Source organism: Elephas maximus, chromosome 8, assembly GCF_024166365.1.
Source record: "Elephas maximus indicus isolate mEleMax1 chromosome 8, mEleMax1 primary haplotype, whole genome shotgun sequence".
Lineage (NCBI taxonomy): Eukaryota > Metazoa > Chordata > Mammalia > Proboscidea > Elephantidae > Elephas > Elephas maximus.
The window spans coordinates 42,751,141-42,769,081 of record NC_064826.1 but is presented as its reverse complement, the minus strand read 5'-3'; the positions used below and the strand labels follow the sequence as shown (position 1 = coordinate 42,769,081).

At 39.3% G+C, this 17,941-nt stretch overlaps 2 protein-coding genes across 9 annotated transcripts in view; one reads left to right on the top strand and one right to left on the bottom strand.

The window, feature by feature from the left end:
- The first annotated feature begins 1,439 nt into the window (after positions 1-1,439).
- PIK3CG (phosphatidylinositol-4,5-bisphosphate 3-kinase catalytic subunit gamma) overlaps positions 1,440-17,941 on the top strand; it is a 34,429-nt gene continuing 17,927 nt past the window's right edge. The window contains exons 1-10 of one of the 8 annotated variants that reach the window (XM_049893470.1): positions 1,472-1,515; positions 1,901-1,956; positions 3,771-5,777; positions 9,493-9,558; positions 9,671-9,896; positions 11,332-11,435; positions 13,380-13,526; positions 15,040-15,130; positions 16,129-16,259; positions 17,478-17,589. In XM_049893470.1, coding sequence (XP_049749427.1) covers positions 3,783-5,777; positions 9,493-9,558; positions 9,671-9,896; positions 11,332-11,435; positions 13,380-13,526; positions 15,040-15,130; positions 16,129-16,259; positions 17,478-17,589 — 2,872 coding nt within the window. In that variant the 5' untranslated portion in view covers positions 1,472-1,515; positions 1,901-1,956; positions 3,771-3,782. Of the gene's footprint in view, positions 1,592-1,622; positions 1,786-1,882; positions 1,957-3,770; positions 5,778-9,492; positions 9,559-9,670; positions 9,897-11,331; positions 11,436-13,379; positions 13,527-15,039; positions 15,131-16,128; positions 16,260-17,477; positions 17,590-17,941 lie in introns of those variants that run through there. The other 7 variants (XM_049893471.1, XM_049893473.1, XM_049893468.1 and 4 more) reach the window with 7 other exon arrangements.
- LOC126081517 (rab11 family-interacting protein 3-like) overlaps positions 16,861-17,941 on the bottom strand; it is a 142,068-nt gene continuing 140,987 nt past the window's right edge. Inside the window, exon 2 of the mRNA XM_049893493.1 lies at positions 16,861-17,284. Within this exon, the coding sequence (XP_049749450.1) occupies positions 17,255-17,284 (30 nt within the window). The 3' untranslated portion in view covers positions 16,861-17,254. The remainder of the gene's footprint in view (positions 17,285-17,941) is intronic.

Here is a 17,941-nt window from a genome sequence, read left to right as displayed (position 1 = left end):
CACACACTCTGGCAGGCTCCTACTACAGTGTGGCTTCTTGGTCTCTTTCTCAGGAACGAAAGGGTCAGCCTTAAGGTTTCTAATGCTGCTAGCCTCCTAATGGATTTATGGCCCACACCTATACAGGAATATACTTAAGTCTTTGGGATGCAGCCTTTCAATTAAATGGTCTGCCCACTGATGTGAAGTATTACAGCACTACCCTGGTGGCACAGTGGTTAGGAGCTCGGCTGCTAACCATAGGTTGGCAGTTCGAATCCACCAGCTGCTCATTGGAAACCCTACAGGGCAGTTCTACTCTGGCCTATAGGGTCACTATGAGTCGAAACTGACTTGATGGCAGCAGATTCTGTAAAAAGTTAAGACCCAAGGGACCTATGTGAAGGAAGACAGATCAAACAGTTATTTAACTTGATGTCAGGGTAATTCAGAGGAACTCTCAAAGCTACTCTATTTATCAAGAGAGCTGAGAGGCAATTCTATTCTACCTGTTATCTCTAGAGCTCTGCTGCAGTCCAGGAGAGCCCAGGCTGGAGGATGAACTCTGCTATAGGGAACCCTGAGAAGTAGGCAGGCACTGGTTTAGCATCTGAAGATGCTAGGGGGTTCTAGAAGGAACTGGGGTCACCTGGAAAATTAGGATGTCTTTTCTAGGGGTCCCTATTCCCATGGGAATCAGGAGCCATCTTCAGTGACTATCTGCCTAATGGTGTGATAGGGTTCAACTCCCCAATTTTCCCATGATATCAAGCAATCTCTTTCTATTTTAACTATAGTTAATCAATTACTGCTCACAATAAGCCTTGATTCCCAGTACTCAAAGATACACATGCACACACACAAGTTGTAGTGTTTTCAGTTTGAGCCAGTGATATTTTAGGCCCTGAACTCTCTGGAAAAAAAAAAAAAAATAGAGAAATCTCTCACCAAGCTAAGGAAGTGAGCTCCCAGACGTTGTCTTTGAAAATGTTCAGCTTGATGGCTCAGTTCCCTAAACCACTAGGTTTCTCTTTCCCATCCCTTAGTTACTGTATATGAAAGAACGGTTCATTTGAATTCCCAGGAGGGGAAATCAAGAGAATGGGCTTTGCAGGACTGATGGGTTTAATTTGGCTTTTTAAAATCTTCCTAACAGGCTGTCTCTCTGATAGTGTGGCTGTTAGGCCTATCTCCTACTTAAAACCAACTAGAAAAAAAAAAAAAAACTTTTTTTTTTTTTTTTTTCATTTGCTTGTGTTCCATAAATGTGTATTTCTGTTTGGATCTGTGTCATTTTAATGTCTCAGTGTCTCACAATTTTTTCAAAAATAGTTCAAAGAGTTGAAAAAATATGATATTGCTCAGTCTCATGTTCTCTCTGCTATAACAGGAAATGCATTTCTGACACTTTTAAAATGAGCAATCACATGTATAATCAACTTGGTTAAAACTTCCTTCCTGGTAACTGCAACACTTCCTCTGCATCTGGATACGAAAGGAGACCCAGAAAAGCGGAAGAGTTTACAGGCACACGGGGTAGGTTTGAATTTGTTTTGTTTTCAAAAATTAAACAAATGATTCTTCAGCATCATCGCCTCCACTGCTTTATCAGGTATTACTTTCTTCTGTTTTTTGCCCTTTGTTGAGTCTGACTTGAAGTAGTGACACTTCCTCCTCAGCTAGAATATTTTTATCTGGAACCCTTGTTGGTTCTTGAGATGGTATTACCACTGCATGTCTCTGTTTCATTGTCTAGTCCAACCTGTATGTGTGGATGTCAACACAGTTCCGGAGATTCTTTTGCAGGTGCATCAGACCTTTGTTTTTGTTTTTGTTGGGGGGGGGGGGGGGGACGAGCAAGCCTGTGTCACCAGGCTTCATATTCTTACAAGTGTATGTTTAGAGATTATTGTACTTACAGGATTTCTAACGTCTTACAAGGAGAAAGCTTCATAGCCTCAACCATGAAGACAAGCAGTGAGTAATCAGCCTGTTTTATTCTGTATCTAGTATCTTGTAAGATTGTTTGCTATCACTGAGGCAGAAGTTATTACTGTGCAGTTTTATGGTGTCTAAATTTGGACATAATTTATTATAAATCAGTGTCAAAATTAATATATCTCACTGTTCTCTTCTTTGTTAGTCATTCTGTAATACAGCAAAATGTCAAACAGTAAATGTTTTAAGTTGTAAGTGACAGTTCTATAGGACAGCTGGTTTCATTTACTTAGTAAGTATACCTTCATAATACTTTAAGAGAAAAAATACTGACATTAAAATAAGTTTAAAAAATTTAATTAACTTTTATAAAGTAAGTTTAAGCCAAGATTTGAACATAAACTTGGTTCTAATGAAGCTTATCTTCCTAATCTTTTGATCAAGCTCTTCTTTTTGGTATATATCAAATGCTCTAATTTCTTCAGGAAATGATTGTGAGTCTAGCTAATTAACATTAGGTCATTTAACAGAGAAAATGTTAGTTTCTGAAATTTAATAAAATTTTGTTTCAATAGTTGATTCTTATTTAGAATATAATGCCTTACAATGGAGTGATACTAAATGTTAAAATCAAAATACTTGATTCATACTTCAATTTAAATATTTTAGCATTTCCAAATATTTGGAAGGTTCCTTACTGTAGCAGGTCACATTTATATACTTTAATGGTTTGTGTATGGTAGATACTTACTAAATATTTGTGGGAGGAGTAGATAAATTAAAGAGAATATGTGAATTCTTGTCAGAGAGATGAAAATATTAGAGTAAAAAAGGAGTTAAATAATCGGGGTCTATAAAGCAAGGCGCTGGAGTCAGAAGTTCTACCTTCCATCTTGGGGCTCCTCCACTCTCTAAAGCAGAGTCAGATCAAATGAACTGGCATAAACTTAAAATACCTGTTTGTTCATATTAGAAGACTACAGCCTTGAGTAACTTCTCTAAGATATTGTCCTAACATAGCAGTGCCAGCCAGAATTCTTAGACATTCAATGATTCAAAATTTTCTGTGTCTGTAAATGGTCTTGATTTCAACTTCACCGATTCTGATATTTTTTGAGTTTTATGAATGAAATGACAAGCTTTCCTAATTAAAAAGTGAAAAAAGAAAAAGAGGAAGTTGATTATGGAGCAGATCCAGTATCCAGACAGTTTGAAAATAAAGAACTTGAAGCAAGGTTGGTAAGGTGTCTGGGTCCCAAGGAGAAGTGTGAGACTGAACAAAGAGGAAGTCAAAGGCCTGTTTTCAAAGTAGGGTCTTTCAGCATCTGACGTTGCGCCGTATAAACGAGGACTCCCTTGGATTGTTTTGCTTATCTACGTGTTTCTGTATGCTTACAAACCACAATTACTATGTTGAACCATTATGTCAAGCACTGTGTTAGATGAGTGCTTTACACATATTTTTCGTTACTAAAAATTTCAAACATATACAAAAGTAGAGAATGAGCAATAACCCCCACATATCCATCATTCGTGTTCAAGAAGTAGTTAATTCTCACCTCCACCCTCCGAGTTATTGCTAAGCCCACAGACAGATGAGAAACAGGTTCAGAGATTAACTTGCCCAAATCACCCAGATACTAAGTGGCAGGGCCAGGATTCATGGGTCCCCAACTCCAAATCCCATGCTATTAAGGGCTGAAATGGATACGGTTTGAAGTACCTGCTTGTTTTTTAATGTCTGGTCTCTCGGTATCTTGTGCACACGGAAATCTTCAACATCTTTTATTTCTGCCATTTCATAGCAAAGTGCCTTTTTTGTGACAAAGTCCTCGGTCTCTCCTTGCCTCCAGGTCACATAGGGCATGGATCTGGAGAACGCTGAACCACCCGTGGTTCTGAGAGCGGACAACTTCCGCAGGCGCCGGAGGATGAAGCCGCGCAGCGCCGCTGCCAGCCTGTCCTCCATGGAACTCATCCCCATCGAGTTTGTGCTACCCACGAGCCAGCGCAACAGCAAGACCCGGGAAACGGTGCTACTGCACGTGGCTGGCCACGGCAACGTGGAGCAGGTGAAGGCGCAAGTGTGGCTGCGCGCGCTGGAGACGAGCGTGGCAGCAGACTTCTACCACCGGTTCGGCCCGGACCACTTCCTTCTGCTCTACCAGAAGAAGGGGCAGTGGTACGAGATCTACGACAGGCACCAAGTAGTACAGACCCTGGACTGCCTCCGCTACTGGAAGATGCTGCACAGGAGCCCAGGCCAGATCCACGTGGTGCAGCGGAAAGCACTTTCCGTGGAGACTGTGGCCTTCCAGCAGCAGCTCACGGCGCTGATTGGCTACGACGTCACTGACGTCAGCAACGTGCACGACGACGAGCTCGAGTTCACGCGCCGCCGCTTGGTCACCCCGCGCATGGCCGAGGTGGCCGGCCGCGACCCCAAGCTCTATGCCATGCACCCCTGGGTGACATCCAAGCCTCTTCCGGAGTACTTGTCGAAGAAGATCGCCAACAACTGCATCTACATTGTCATTCACCGCAGCACCACCAGCCAGACCATCAAGGTCTCAGCCGATGACACCCCAGGCACCATCCTCCAGAGCTTCTTCACCAAGATGGCCAAGAAGAAGTCTCTGATGGATATCCCCGAAAGCCAAAGTGAGCAGGATTTTGTGCTACGCGTCTGTGGCCGGGATGAATATCTGGTGGGTGAAACGCCCATAAAAAACTTCCAGTGGGTGAGGCATTGCCTCAAGAACGGAGAGGAGATTCACCTGGTGCTGGACACTCCCCCGGACCCAGCTCTGGACGAGGTGAGGAAGGAGGAGTGGCCACTCGTGGATGACTGTACCGGAGTCACTGGCTACCACGAGCAGCTGACCATCCACGGGAAGGACCACGAGAGCGTGTTCACCGTGTCCCTATGGGACTGTGACCGGAAGTTCCGGGTGAAGATCCGAGGCATTGATATCCCTGTCCTGCCCCGGAACGCTGACCTCACAGTTTTTGTGGAGGCAAACATTCAGCATGGGCAGCAAGTCCTTTCCCATAGGAGAACCAGCCCCAAACCCTTCACAGAGGAGGTGCTCTGGAATGTGTGGCTTGAATTTGGTATCAAAATCAAAGACTTACCCAGAGGGGCTTTACTGAACCTCCAGATTTATTGCGGCAAAGCCCCAGCCCTGTCTGGTAAGGCTTCCGCAGAGACTCCCGGTTCCGAGCCAAAAGGCAAAGCTCAGCTTCTCTACTATGTGAACCTGCTGCTGATAGACCACCGATTCCTCCTGCGCCACGGGGAGTACGTGCTGCACATGTGGCAGATATCCGGCAAGGGAGAGGATCAAGGGAGTTTCAGTGCTGACAAGCTCACGTCTGCGACCAACCCAGACAAGGAGAGCTCAATGTCCATCTCCATCCTTCTGGACAATTACTGCCATCCAATAGCTTTGCCTAAGCATCGGCCCACACCTGACCCTGAAGGGGACCGGGTTCGAGCTGAAATGCCCAACCAGCTTCGTAAGCAACTAGAGGCAATCATAGCCACCGATCCACTTAACCCTCTCACAGCAGAGGACAAAGAATTGCTCTGGCATTTTAGATATGAAAGCCTTAAGTATCCAAAAGCATATCCTAAGCTGTTTAGCTCAGTGAAATGGGGGCAACAAGAAATTGTGGCCAAAACATACCAGTTGTTAGCCAGAAGGGAGATCTGGGATCAAAGTGCTTTGGATGTTGGGTTAACGATGCAACTCCTGGACTGCAACTTTTCAGATGAAAATGTAAGAGCCATTGCAGTTCAGAAACTGGAGAGCTTGGAGGATGATGATGTTCTGCATTACCTTTTGCAACTGGTCCAGGTAGGGGATGTTGGGGTTAATGGAGCCCTCTCTTCTCAGGGAATGTCTTTTGCGTGTGCACAGGCACGCCATTCATGTGTTATCAAACGCCCTTTGCCCAGAGCTTCATGATCAAAGTATATCTGATAGAGCCACTTCAAGTAGTGAACTGTTCCGTTTACTTTTTTTTTTTTTTACTGCTGTTGAAGTTTTGCTGACAAACCCTTTGAAGGCATTTTAGGAGAATTGGCCCTGTGGGAACATTTTGTTCTCATTTATTATATTAATAACGTTAGGTGCTGTCAAGTTGATTTGACTCAGCAAAACCATGTGACAGAGTAAAACTGCCCCATAGGGTTTTCTAGGCTGTGATCTTTACAGGAGCAGATCTCCAGGTCTTTTCTCCCTCAGAGCCGCTGGGTGGGTTCAAACCACCAACCTTTTGGTTTGCAGCTGAGTGCTTAACCATTGTGCCACCCAAACAAAAAAAAACCAAACCCACTGCTGTCGAGTCGATTCTGACTCATAGTGACACTTTAGGACAGAGCAGAACTGCCCTTTAGGGTTTCCAAAGCTGTAATCTTTACAGAAGCAGACTGCCACATCTTTCTCCTGCAGAGCGGCTGGTGGAGCCAAACTACTGACCTTTCGGTTAGCGGCTGAGCACTTTAACCACTGCACCACCAGGGGTCCTTGTATCTATTTATATGTATTAATAATAGATATGACTTATTGAGAGCTTCATTGTACCAAGCTTCCAAAAGATTTACTTGCTTTTTGTATATTATTTAACTCTCCTAACAACTATGATGGTGGTCAATTTAACATTTGCATTTTATTATGAGAAAATTGAGGCACAAAGAGGCTAAGGTCACATACTTTGAAAGAAGCAGACCAGAATTTAAACCCAGGAGGTCTGACTCCAGGGCCTGCTCTTTTCACTGCCTCCTAATATCCTGCCTTGATCCAGCATCAGGATAATATGGGCTAGAGAGAAAAGGTTTTACTCTCTGTATTTATCACAATTCACAGACTCACATCTCATATTTGGATGGAACACTGAAAGACCCTGTCTTTAAACCTGTACAGTACTGTATTTCTACTCCTGTTTCATACTGTTCCCTGGGGTCTAGAACAGCTAAGTGATTTGCCTCAGGGTTAACTAGAAGTTTAAAAAAGGGGAACAATTCTCTTGCCCACTATAGCAGTTCTCAAATTGCGCTGCTTAGCATGGAAGAGGAAGTAAAGGAATTGGAATGGAAATGCTATTTTGAGCACAGACGTGTTCATTCACTAATTCAGCAGTATGTTTTGAGTGCTTCCCCTGTTCCGGTTGCTGTACATACAGTGGTGATCAAAACAGCCAGCCACTACCCTCATGTAGCTTGTGGTGCTGTGGAGAAGACTGATATTAAATGAGTACACACACAAACAAATATTTAATAACAAATTGTGACAGACACTTTGCGGGAAAACCACAGAGTATTACGAGAAAATAATCAGGGGTTCAGGGGACAACTAATTTAGACTGAAGGAGCCGGGGACAGTTCTGAGTAGATGCTTGACCTGAGATCTTATGAATTAGGCAGCCTAAGAGTGTTAGACACTAAACTGTCTAATCAGTATATTTATAGGCAGTCTCTGGAGCTTTCTGACAAGCATTTTGGATATTCTTAATTTTAACTCTGAATTTTCATATTCCCATTAGCCAGATACTTGAAACATTCCATTTCATCTATTAAATATAGCCATTATTTTTCTGTACCCACTAGTTCACATACTGGCATAACACTAATGAATTTTACAATAATCAGAGTATCGTCAATTTTCTAGCTCTCCATAACAAAAAGGACATAAAACAAATTTTCCTGAGATCTGTGCTAAGCTCCAAGGCTACCATGAATTATTTTTTGTCGTCATTTTCACAAGTAAATGTTGCAGAATTAGAAAATGAATAGTGCTGTTCTTGATATGGTTTAAAGAAAGAGGTCAAGAAATAATAATAACATTTGAATTTGTGGTTATAAATTTGAAAAAGAGTAGTCATTCATCAGACTATTTGAAACATTTTCAGAGATGGTTAAATGACTCATTCCTGATTAAAATGGCCTTCTAGTTGAGACTGACTTTACAGAAGTGAAACACCAAGAAGGTCAAAAAAAACTCACGTTAGGGTTAGAAACTTAAAACATTTCTGAAGTAAGTCATACTGGTAGCTAAATGGCCACATTCTCAGAACAAAGACCTTAGAATCAGCTACAATGCACTTATTTGATTACACCCATGAAAAGCATCTTTGTAAGCATAAATATAATTGAAACATGTTGTTGTGTGCTGTTGAGTCAATTCCAACTCATAGCAACCCAGAGTAGAACTGCCCCATAGGGTTTCCTAGGCTGTAATTTTTTTTTTTTATTCATCTTTAAGGGAGCAGATTGCCAGGTATTTTCAAACTGCCCACCTTTTGGTTTATCAGCCAAGTGCTTAACTATTGCACCATCAGAGCCCCTTATCAAGTCAGTATTGATCATTTCCAAACTGGAAAACCAGAGAAAGCATTGGAAATCATGCCAAGAAGCCTACAGACCCACAACTTCAAAATGTAATCAATGTCACTGAATTATACACATAGAAATTGTTGAATTGGCATATGTTTTGTTGTGTATATTTAATCACAATTAAAAAAAATGCCCATAGACCCTAAATTGTAAAGTGTAATGAAAATTTCTTCTGTTCCATGGAGAAAAGGGATAGACCATTTTCTATGTATAAAGTTCTCTAAGATATTTAAGTCTCTCTTTTATTCTATTTGTAACATCTATAAAAAAAAATTACTTTAGAATTGCATTATAATCTAAATATTTGTTAGTCTTGCTGCTTTTAAAATTATGAACTATTTCAAACTTGTAGAAAAATGCAGAGAATAATATAACAAATACCTATGTACCTTCCATGATTTAATTTTTTTTTACATTTTATTGACTATTTTTCTTAAGTAATAAAGCTGTTAACTAAGTCAACATTCCCTACATTAACCAAGGGATATGGAACTACTAAATACTAAAAATAAATCCCAAGTCATACCTGAGCAAGCATATAAAATCAGGGATTTTCAGACACAAAGCTCTGTGTACAACACAGCACAGCAAGGGGTAATGACCTGTCTGTGTAGATAAAATCTAGGCCTGCTATTTACTTGTGGTGAAAACCTGTAAGCCAGCTCAGTGACTTGCCAGTGAGCTGACAAACACACATCTTGAGAAGAAGGGAAGCTGTAGGATTTTTAGGATCTTCACATCTAACAAGTATTTTTCTCCTTACTTGTACTGTATTTCCATTGTCCATTTTCTTTTCTCTTACCATCACATTTATAAATTTGTTATAGCCATCTTCATCTTTCTGCTCTTCACTTCCAGTAAATAAAATAAGCTCTTAATTTGAACAAAAGCCCTCACCTCTTCACCTTCGAAGTTATCAAAATCATGTACATGACTGTGAGTCAAGTGGGCTTCTAATCCCGCTCTGTCACCAGCTGCTCTATGACCTTAAGCAAGTTGTTCACTCTCATCCTAAGTATCCTCAAAAAGAAAGGATTGCATTTAAGTAACTGGTAAGATTCTTGTCACTCTAGCCATAAAGACCCACTAAGGTAGAGCACCAGTTTTCTCCATTTCCCTTCTCCTGATTTATCAACATATAATGCAGTCTTATAAATGTCAACATGTTCATCCCTTAGGCTGTGAAATTTGAACCATACCATGACAGTGCCCTTGCCAGATTTCTGCTGAAGCGTGGTTTAAGAGTAAGTACTTGCATTTTGATAATAGTATGAGATTTTAAAAGTTAGCAAGAATAGACTGATAGACCTAGAGCAATAGTCATAATAATTTCAACCTTCTTGTTCCCACTTTCAGAACAAAAGAATTGGTCATTTCTTATTTTGGTTCTTGAGAAGTGAGATAGCCCAGTCCAGGCACTATCAACAGAGATTTGCTGTGATCCTGGAAGCTTATCTGAGGGGCTGTGGCACCGCCATGCTGCATGACTTTACACAACAAGTCCAAGTAATCGAGATGTTACAAAGAGTCACCATTGATATTAAGTCAGTCTCTGTTGAAAAGTATGACGTCAGTTCCCAAGGTACAGTTCCTATATTTCCTTGGTTCTCTTTAAAGATACCTTCAACTCCAAATGCTGTTGTCCTTATGAGTCTCTTACCTCTGAAAGATAAGTCACATTTTCCTAAAGGCAGCCAAGAGCACTTTTTTACATCTTCTGTCCGCATGCAGTGAGCACATTTAAAGTTCTCCTTTACAAGTTAATAATTTATATATATATGTATTTTAATGATGAAATTGTAATAACAGATAAAGCTCTTTGAAAAATTTAAAAATACAAAAATTTAAGGTGGATTTTTTTTTTAAGAACAATTGTACCCCCACCCAAAACAAAAAAACTAGGTATTTCCAAATCTGTATATTTTTCCCCCATCTTTGAATATATACATATCATTTTCAAATTTTTAGTCTTTAAAAGTCATGAATTATTGAGAAGTTATTTTAAATTTTTTGCATTTCTTTGTGCATGGGTGTGTGTGTGATATACATATCATCTCTCTGAAGCCATTTCCAATATCCTCTTCCTGTCCCTGACCTAGGAAAATTAATCACTCATGTGCGTTCTCATAGTTTTTGGATGATATGACATTTATATATTACTATGTTAAGCTATGTAGTTTACACTATATATACTATGTAGTCATTAGTACATCTTTCTCATCTGTTAAACTGTATGAGCCTTGAAGCCAGGGGATGTCTCATTAAAAAAAAAAAAAAATTTTTTTTTTTTTTTTTTAGACCTAGCCCTATGGCTCATAATGGACACTTACTAAAATACTCAGCCAATATTTTAAACTTCTGAATATTTTAAATTTCCACATTTGCCTTTGTTTATTTTCCAGTACACCAATAATGCTCTCTCCTAAAAATAATAATGACCATTATAATCTTATTTTTATTGTAAGTAAAAAAGAAAGGGAAATTTTATACTGGCCTCCAGTCTGTTATCCATAGGGTAATTTTTTAAAGTATTTCACCTTTAGAATTTTGAGACTGTTATATCTTCATGCAACTTAACTTCCTCTTTTGAAAAAAAACAGAAACGTAGCCCAATTCCATTTAATACTGTCTTCGAATATCTGTTTCCCATATCAGGTGGCAGTTCAAAGTTTCACATGTTGTAATGGAAACTACAGCATTAATTCTTTAGCACTACCCTCAAAGCCTCCTTCTCTACCTGACTGCATGGGTATCTGCGTGCTATTCATTATATTTTCACATAGTTGTAGCTCCTATTGCAGTATTTGTACATAGTTACATTGCGCACAGTAAGCCAACTTATCTTGCACCTCAAATGGTCAGTTAGTTCCTCAAAGGCAGCAACCTACCTTCTTTTCTCCTGTTCCACACCAGACCAAATGTATAGAATGCTATGAATAAATTAGTACTCAGGAAATGTTATAGATAATATCAATGATTCGAACTCATATAACTTTTTATGCTTTTGACAATTACAGTTATTTCACAACTTAAGCAAAAGCTTGAAGACCTGCAGAATTCTAATCTCCCTAAAAGCTTTAGAGTTCCCTATGACCCTGGACTGAAAGCAGGAGCACTGGTGGTAGGTATCAGCTTGATGTCTCTACATGGTTTTGATGTTGTGGAAATGTCTGTGCATGCTTTGGTGCCCCAGTAGTTTAAAAGCTAACATTTACGTAGAGATGGGGACACTGAAGAGTCCAAGATGGACTCCTGTCAAGACCTTTAATCATTGGCTACTAAAAGCCTCAATACAAAGGAAACATCCCTTCCATTTTGTTTTAAATACACCTTACTGAGGTTACCATTTGTATACCATAAAAATTTTCCATTTTAAGTGTACTGCTCAGTATGCAATCCTGAAATCACCACCACAGTCAAGATGTACAACATTTCCAACACCGAAAAAGTTCCACTGTGTCCCTTTGCAGTCCATCTTTTTCTCCCAGTCCCACCCCCAGTTCCAAGCAACAGATTTATCATATAATTTTATCATATAATATATATAATTCTATCATATAATTTTGCCTTTCCTAGAATTTCTTTAAGTGGAATCATACAATATATAGTTTTTGCATCAGGCTTCTTACATTTAGCATATGCTTTCAGATTAGTCCATGTTGTATGTATCAGTAGTCTGTCCCTTTTTATGGCTGAGTAGTTTTTTTTAGTACCTGTGTTTACCTGTGTTTTGTTGATTACGGAAAGCCATTCAGCTATGTGGATCATAACAAATTATGGACAACATTACAAAGAATGGGAATTCCAGAACACTTTATTGTGCTCATCCAGAACTTCTACATAGATTAAGAGGCAGTCATTTGAAGAGAACAATGGGATAAGCCATGGTTTAAAATTAGAAAAGGTGTGTTGGCAGAGTTGTATTCTTTTACCTTACTTATTCAATCTGTATGCTAAACAAATAATCCAAGAAGCTGGGCTATATGAAGAAGAATGTGGCATCAGGATTGGAGAAAGACTCATTAACAACCTGAGATATGCAGATAACACAACCTTGATTGCCAAAAGTGAAGACTCATCTGACCTGACGTACTTACTGATGAAAAGACTACAGCCTTCAGTATGGATTACATGTGAACATAAAGAAAGTGAAAATCCCTACAACTGGACCAATAAACATCATGATAAATGGTGAAGAAATTGAAGTTGTCAAAGATTTCATTCTTCTTTGGATCAATAATCAACTCCCATGGAAGCAGTAGTCAGGAAATCAAACGACATATTGCATCAGGCATATATGCTGCAAAAGACCTCTTTAAAGTATTAAAAAGCAAAGATGTCACTTTGATGACTAAAGTGTGCCTGACCCAGGCCATAGTATTTTCAGTTGCCTTATATGCATGCAAAAACTGGACAGTGAGAAAGAAAGACCAAAGAAGAATTGATGCATTTTTAACTGTGGTGTTGGAGAAGAATGTTGAATATACTGTGGACTGCCAGAAGAATGAACAAATCTGTCTTGGGGAAGGTACAGCTAGAATGCTTATTAAAAGTAGGGATGGCAAGACTTTGTCTTGCTTACTTTGGATGTGGCATCAGGAGGGATCAATCACTGGAGAAATACATCATGCTTGGTAAGGTAGAGGGTCAGCAGAAAAGAGGGAGACCCTCAATGAAATGGACTGATACAGTAGCTACAACAATGGCCAGGATGGTGCAGGACCAGGCAATGTTTCATTCTGTTATATATGAGGCCACTATAAATGACAGCCGACTCAATGACATCTAACAACAGCAAGTACCCCTTGTATGAATATACCATAGTTTGTTTTCATTTATCTTTTGAGTAAATACTTAATGCAGCACCTGGGTCAGATGGCAAGTTTATGAGTGGCTATACCATTTTACATTCCCACCAGCAGTGTGTGTAAGTTCCAAATCATTGAAAGTAGTTTCCCAACTAGAACTTTGTCCTGGTTGTATATAGTGATGGTTTACATGAAGATTTGTGTCTCCACGAAGTGTATTCATTGTGTGTAGAAAACACGTGACCATTTTCTTACAGATTGAAAAATGTAAAGTGATGGCCTCCAAGAAAAAGCCCCTGTGGCTGGAGTTTAAATGTGCTGACCCTACAGCTCTATCAAAGGAAACAATTGGAATCATCTTTAAACATGGTGATGATCTGCGTCAAGACATGCTAATTTTACAGGTATACTGTTTGTAAGGACTTTTCCCCTCTAATTATCTGAAAAAAGCATTCCATATTAGATCTAAACATACCTTCTACTGACTCTAGCCCCAGTCTCCTTTTTTGTATGATGAACAAGGATCAAGGGTAACATAACAGAGAGTTTTCACTTGTGGAGTATGGCTGTGGGCCATTAGATATGCAGCCTGGTGAACATCATAACGCTGTCCATTCCTGAGAAGATGCAGATCCAACATGCCCAAATAGCCAGATATACTTACCTCACCTAGCCTCCTTTTTACACATACCATTTCAAGTTTGGTAACAGAATATAGACATATTTACCCCTTAGCACCCACTTTATTCATATTTATAGACATCTACACAGCCATTTTTTTTTTTTACACAGCCATAGATACATCTCTCCTTAGATATACTTAACACATACACAAACTCATGTGAATGATTTGATGGGAAGGAGAGAAAGATGAGCAGGTAGGTGGATTAGAGAAATCACACAGTTAATAATGAGAGTTACGGATTATTAGCACAGAAGGTGAATGGTGAAGCTATCAGTGCTAATTATTTTCATATTTTCTAACATTTCTGGGTAAACTTTAGCTTTGCAAATCTGTAAAGTAATATTCTCCATTTTCTAGTTGTTCAACGTTGTGAAGGTAACATACTTCTGCTGAATATATTTAACATATTTTAAATAAACATAGGATTTATGTAAAATAAACCCTAGACAAAAGCCTTATAGATTTAAATTTAGGCTATCTAAAAATGGGCCATATTGTCAATTTTTCTGTTTTTACTTCTTTCTGATATGGAAACAATAATACCCTTGTTTGCCCTCTCCACCCACCCCCTAGAAGAATGGTGGATGTATTATCCGCAAATATTTAAAATATCCTTCAAACCTTTTGAAAGTTTATTAAATTTCAAATAAATCTGTAGAACTTTTTGAATTATTTGAAGATGAGCACCTCAAAAATATAAAATACTATGTGGTTTCTCTCATTTTGAGGGAAAGTTTGTACTTGCCCTTTATGCACTTTGTCTTTTGTCGAAGCACACAGCTTGGCAGCTAAGAGCAGGTTATTTAAGCTCTAAGTCTTCGTTTTTTCACCTACAGAATGTGGATGATAATCATATCCACATTATGGGGTTAATACATTAGTAAATGTTAACTATCATTATTGGTGTTGTTATCGTTGCTTTGGTTGTAGCTTAAGTGGGTAAAATTTAGTATGGGTTTTAGAATGGAACATTTGAGTACACAGATGATGAAACAGGGCTAAAGCCTTACCCCAAAAGACATCCATTTATGCTCTTCCCCAAGGTTTAAAATTGGGACCAAAATTAACAGGCTCCTAAAGAAGGGAAACTTGAATATTAGGATGATAAATAAAAGTAGCCATTACTTATATAATTTATGTTTACTTACATGTCTTGTGTTAGATAGGGAAAAGAAAAGTATAGTAGTTAAATATATATTTATAATAGAAACATTTTTTGTTGTGATGCCCAGATTCTACGAATCATGGAGTCCATTTGGGAGACTGAATCTTTGGACCTGTGCCTCCTGCCTTATGGTTGCATTTCAACTGGTGACAAAATAGGTATCTGGTTACCTCAGGAGATGAATACACCACTCAGCTAATTTAGAAAGATCATAATTACTTCAGTGTATAATCACAATCCTATAAAAAGGAAGAAAATGTTCCAAGGCTGGTGGATATGTCTCTCAATTTAATATGGATATGTTGAAATTACATGAATACATGATTCAAATCTTTGTGACTATACATGGAAAAGATTTAGTAAAAACTTGTTCCCTCCTCTTTACTTCTGCACCTCTAAACTTTAATTCAAGTTTCAATGCACCTTAAACTTCTCCCTCATGAAATAACATTTAAAAATAGATGGAAACATCTGTCACTTATTTTAATGTCCTAGAATTCACATTATCAGAGCTATTGCACACTCTACTCTTAGGTGCTTTTATAGACATTTAACCTTTTAGTTTCAATTAAACATATTTTTATTCAAGTTTCTGATTTGAGAGCTGTATAGAACCATTTACATTTGACCCTGTAATGCATAAAAGGAAAAGGCACAGATTGCCAAGTGAGGAAGGATATGCTCAGCATGTAAATGCGTTTATTTATTATCATTCAAAGCCAACCATTTCTCTTTTCAATTCAGGGATATTGAAAGCATGTTCCACACAACTTTCATATACCCCTCCTCTTCTTTCTCTTCCTACTAAGAACATCAGACGCATGGACCTGGAAAACAGGCCTGTGGTCAGAAATCCCTCTGTCCTTCACTCAACAAAGACACACCATACTTTTACGCAAATAACGTGCACCTTCTCCATTTGCCAACTGCACCCTCCCCCTGCGAGGTATTTTCATAAATGCCATCATGCCAATCTTCCACATGTTGCTGTAAAAAAAGATTAACATAACACACTTACGAAAATACCTTGGGGGGGCCCAGTTGGCAAACAAACTTAGAAGATGTGCATTATTTGTGTAAAAATACAGTAGCCATTCCTCCTCTGGGTCAGGCAGTAGGCCTCAACCAACATCAAACTCTGTGCATTCTCATGTAGGAATGATCGAGATTGTGAAGGATGCCACGACAATTGCCAAAATTCAGCAAAGCACTGTGGGCAACACAGGTGCATTTAAAGATGAAGTCCTGAATCACTGGCTCAAAGAAAAGTGCCCTCTTGAAGAAAAGGTGAGCTTATACGCTTTCCTACTCTAAAGCCTCCTTACAAGTTGTCATTTATATAGCAATAGTGGTTTCCCATTTTCAAAGGATCTGCCAGCATCATGCATCCTGACATGATGGTGAAGGCCTTACTCCTGAGCTTGTGAGGGTTGTTAGTTCTTTCCCTACAGTGACATAGCATATCTGCATGAAACAGAGGTGGTCAGTTCAGTTGAGCATTTGCCTCTCCTTTGATTATCAGGCATGGTTTGCATAAAATTTGACTCTATAAAATAATCTGTTAGCACCTTTTATGGCTATCTATTTTTGTTATTCAGCAGGAAATTTTAGTTACCCTTTTTGTATAAATTAGGAGCCCTAGTGGCGCAATGGCTAAGTACTTGACTGCTAACCAAAAGGCCAATAGTTCGAACCCAACAGCAGCTCTGTGGGAGAAAAGACCTGGCAATCTGCTTTCATAAAGATTTCAGCCTAGGAAACTGATGGGGCAGTTCTACTCTGTCCTGTAGGGTTTCTTTGAGTCGGAATTGACTCAACGGCACACAAAAACAACAACAAAATGTATAAATTCTTTCCTACCTGGAAAAATACCACATACCCTATAATTTATAATTTACCACTGCACTGTCATCTAAATGATAAATTATAGATGCTGCAAATATCAGCTCCACCATCCTTCTGAAGTGCGTATGCTGAATCCTTCACAAGCTGTGTGGTTATGCTGTTTGACTGTCATTTAAAGTTCCGCTTACACAAGCTTAACACTTCTCATTTGTGTGGTTAACAGCCTTTTGGGGGAGGAAATATAATTAGTAGCGTTTATTAATCAGTTGTACACGTGGATTTGTGAACCCATGCATACTGTAAGTGGTCACAAGCAAAACATACCTTCACCAATGAAGAAGTTACTGTGGGCTCGGGAGAGGTGTTGGCAAGTGATGCATGGAGAGGAAGTGAACCTTTGATTAAATTACTGTTGCCCTTTGACTCAAGTTTTCTCCTCATGTTATCGTGATGCATTGGCTCTTCACCTAAAATGTAAGCAGAGCAATGAGAAAGCTGGCACTTAATTAACAGATATAACACTAATGAAATCGAGCACTGCTCTTACTTGCTCTCTGAAAATGGTTTCCAGAACACTGTCTTTTGGGGAGTAATTTGTAATAGATTCATGCTGCTCTTTGTAGATAAAACACAACTAATGTTCAGATGTATTTTAATTAGTTTCAGGCAGCAGTGGAAAGATTTGTTTATTCCTGTGCTGGCTACTGTGTGGCAACCTTTGTCCTTGGAATAGGAGACAGGCACAACGACAATATTATGATCACAGAGACAGGTGGGTTTATTTGTGGCACAGTAATTTTTAAATGGAGTTCAAGGCTGGAGCGTACATTAGAAGTCATTACTAGAAAGGGACACAGATGAAATGATCACCCTAGAGAGATCACCCACCTCGAAGACCAAGGAGTGGAGTGGGTAAGGGAAGAGAGGCAGCAAGTGAGACTTAAGAACGAACAGTCAGAGAGAGAGCGAAAAAAAAACTGGGAAAGGGTGGTATTTCAGAAGCTAGGGGAGGTGGGAGTGATCAACATCAGATGTTGCAGAGAAGCAACAAAAAGAACTTGCAGGTATTCTTAAACCTGACCCAGCCCTCACTGGTTCGCTGTCATATTGGCCACCGAACCATA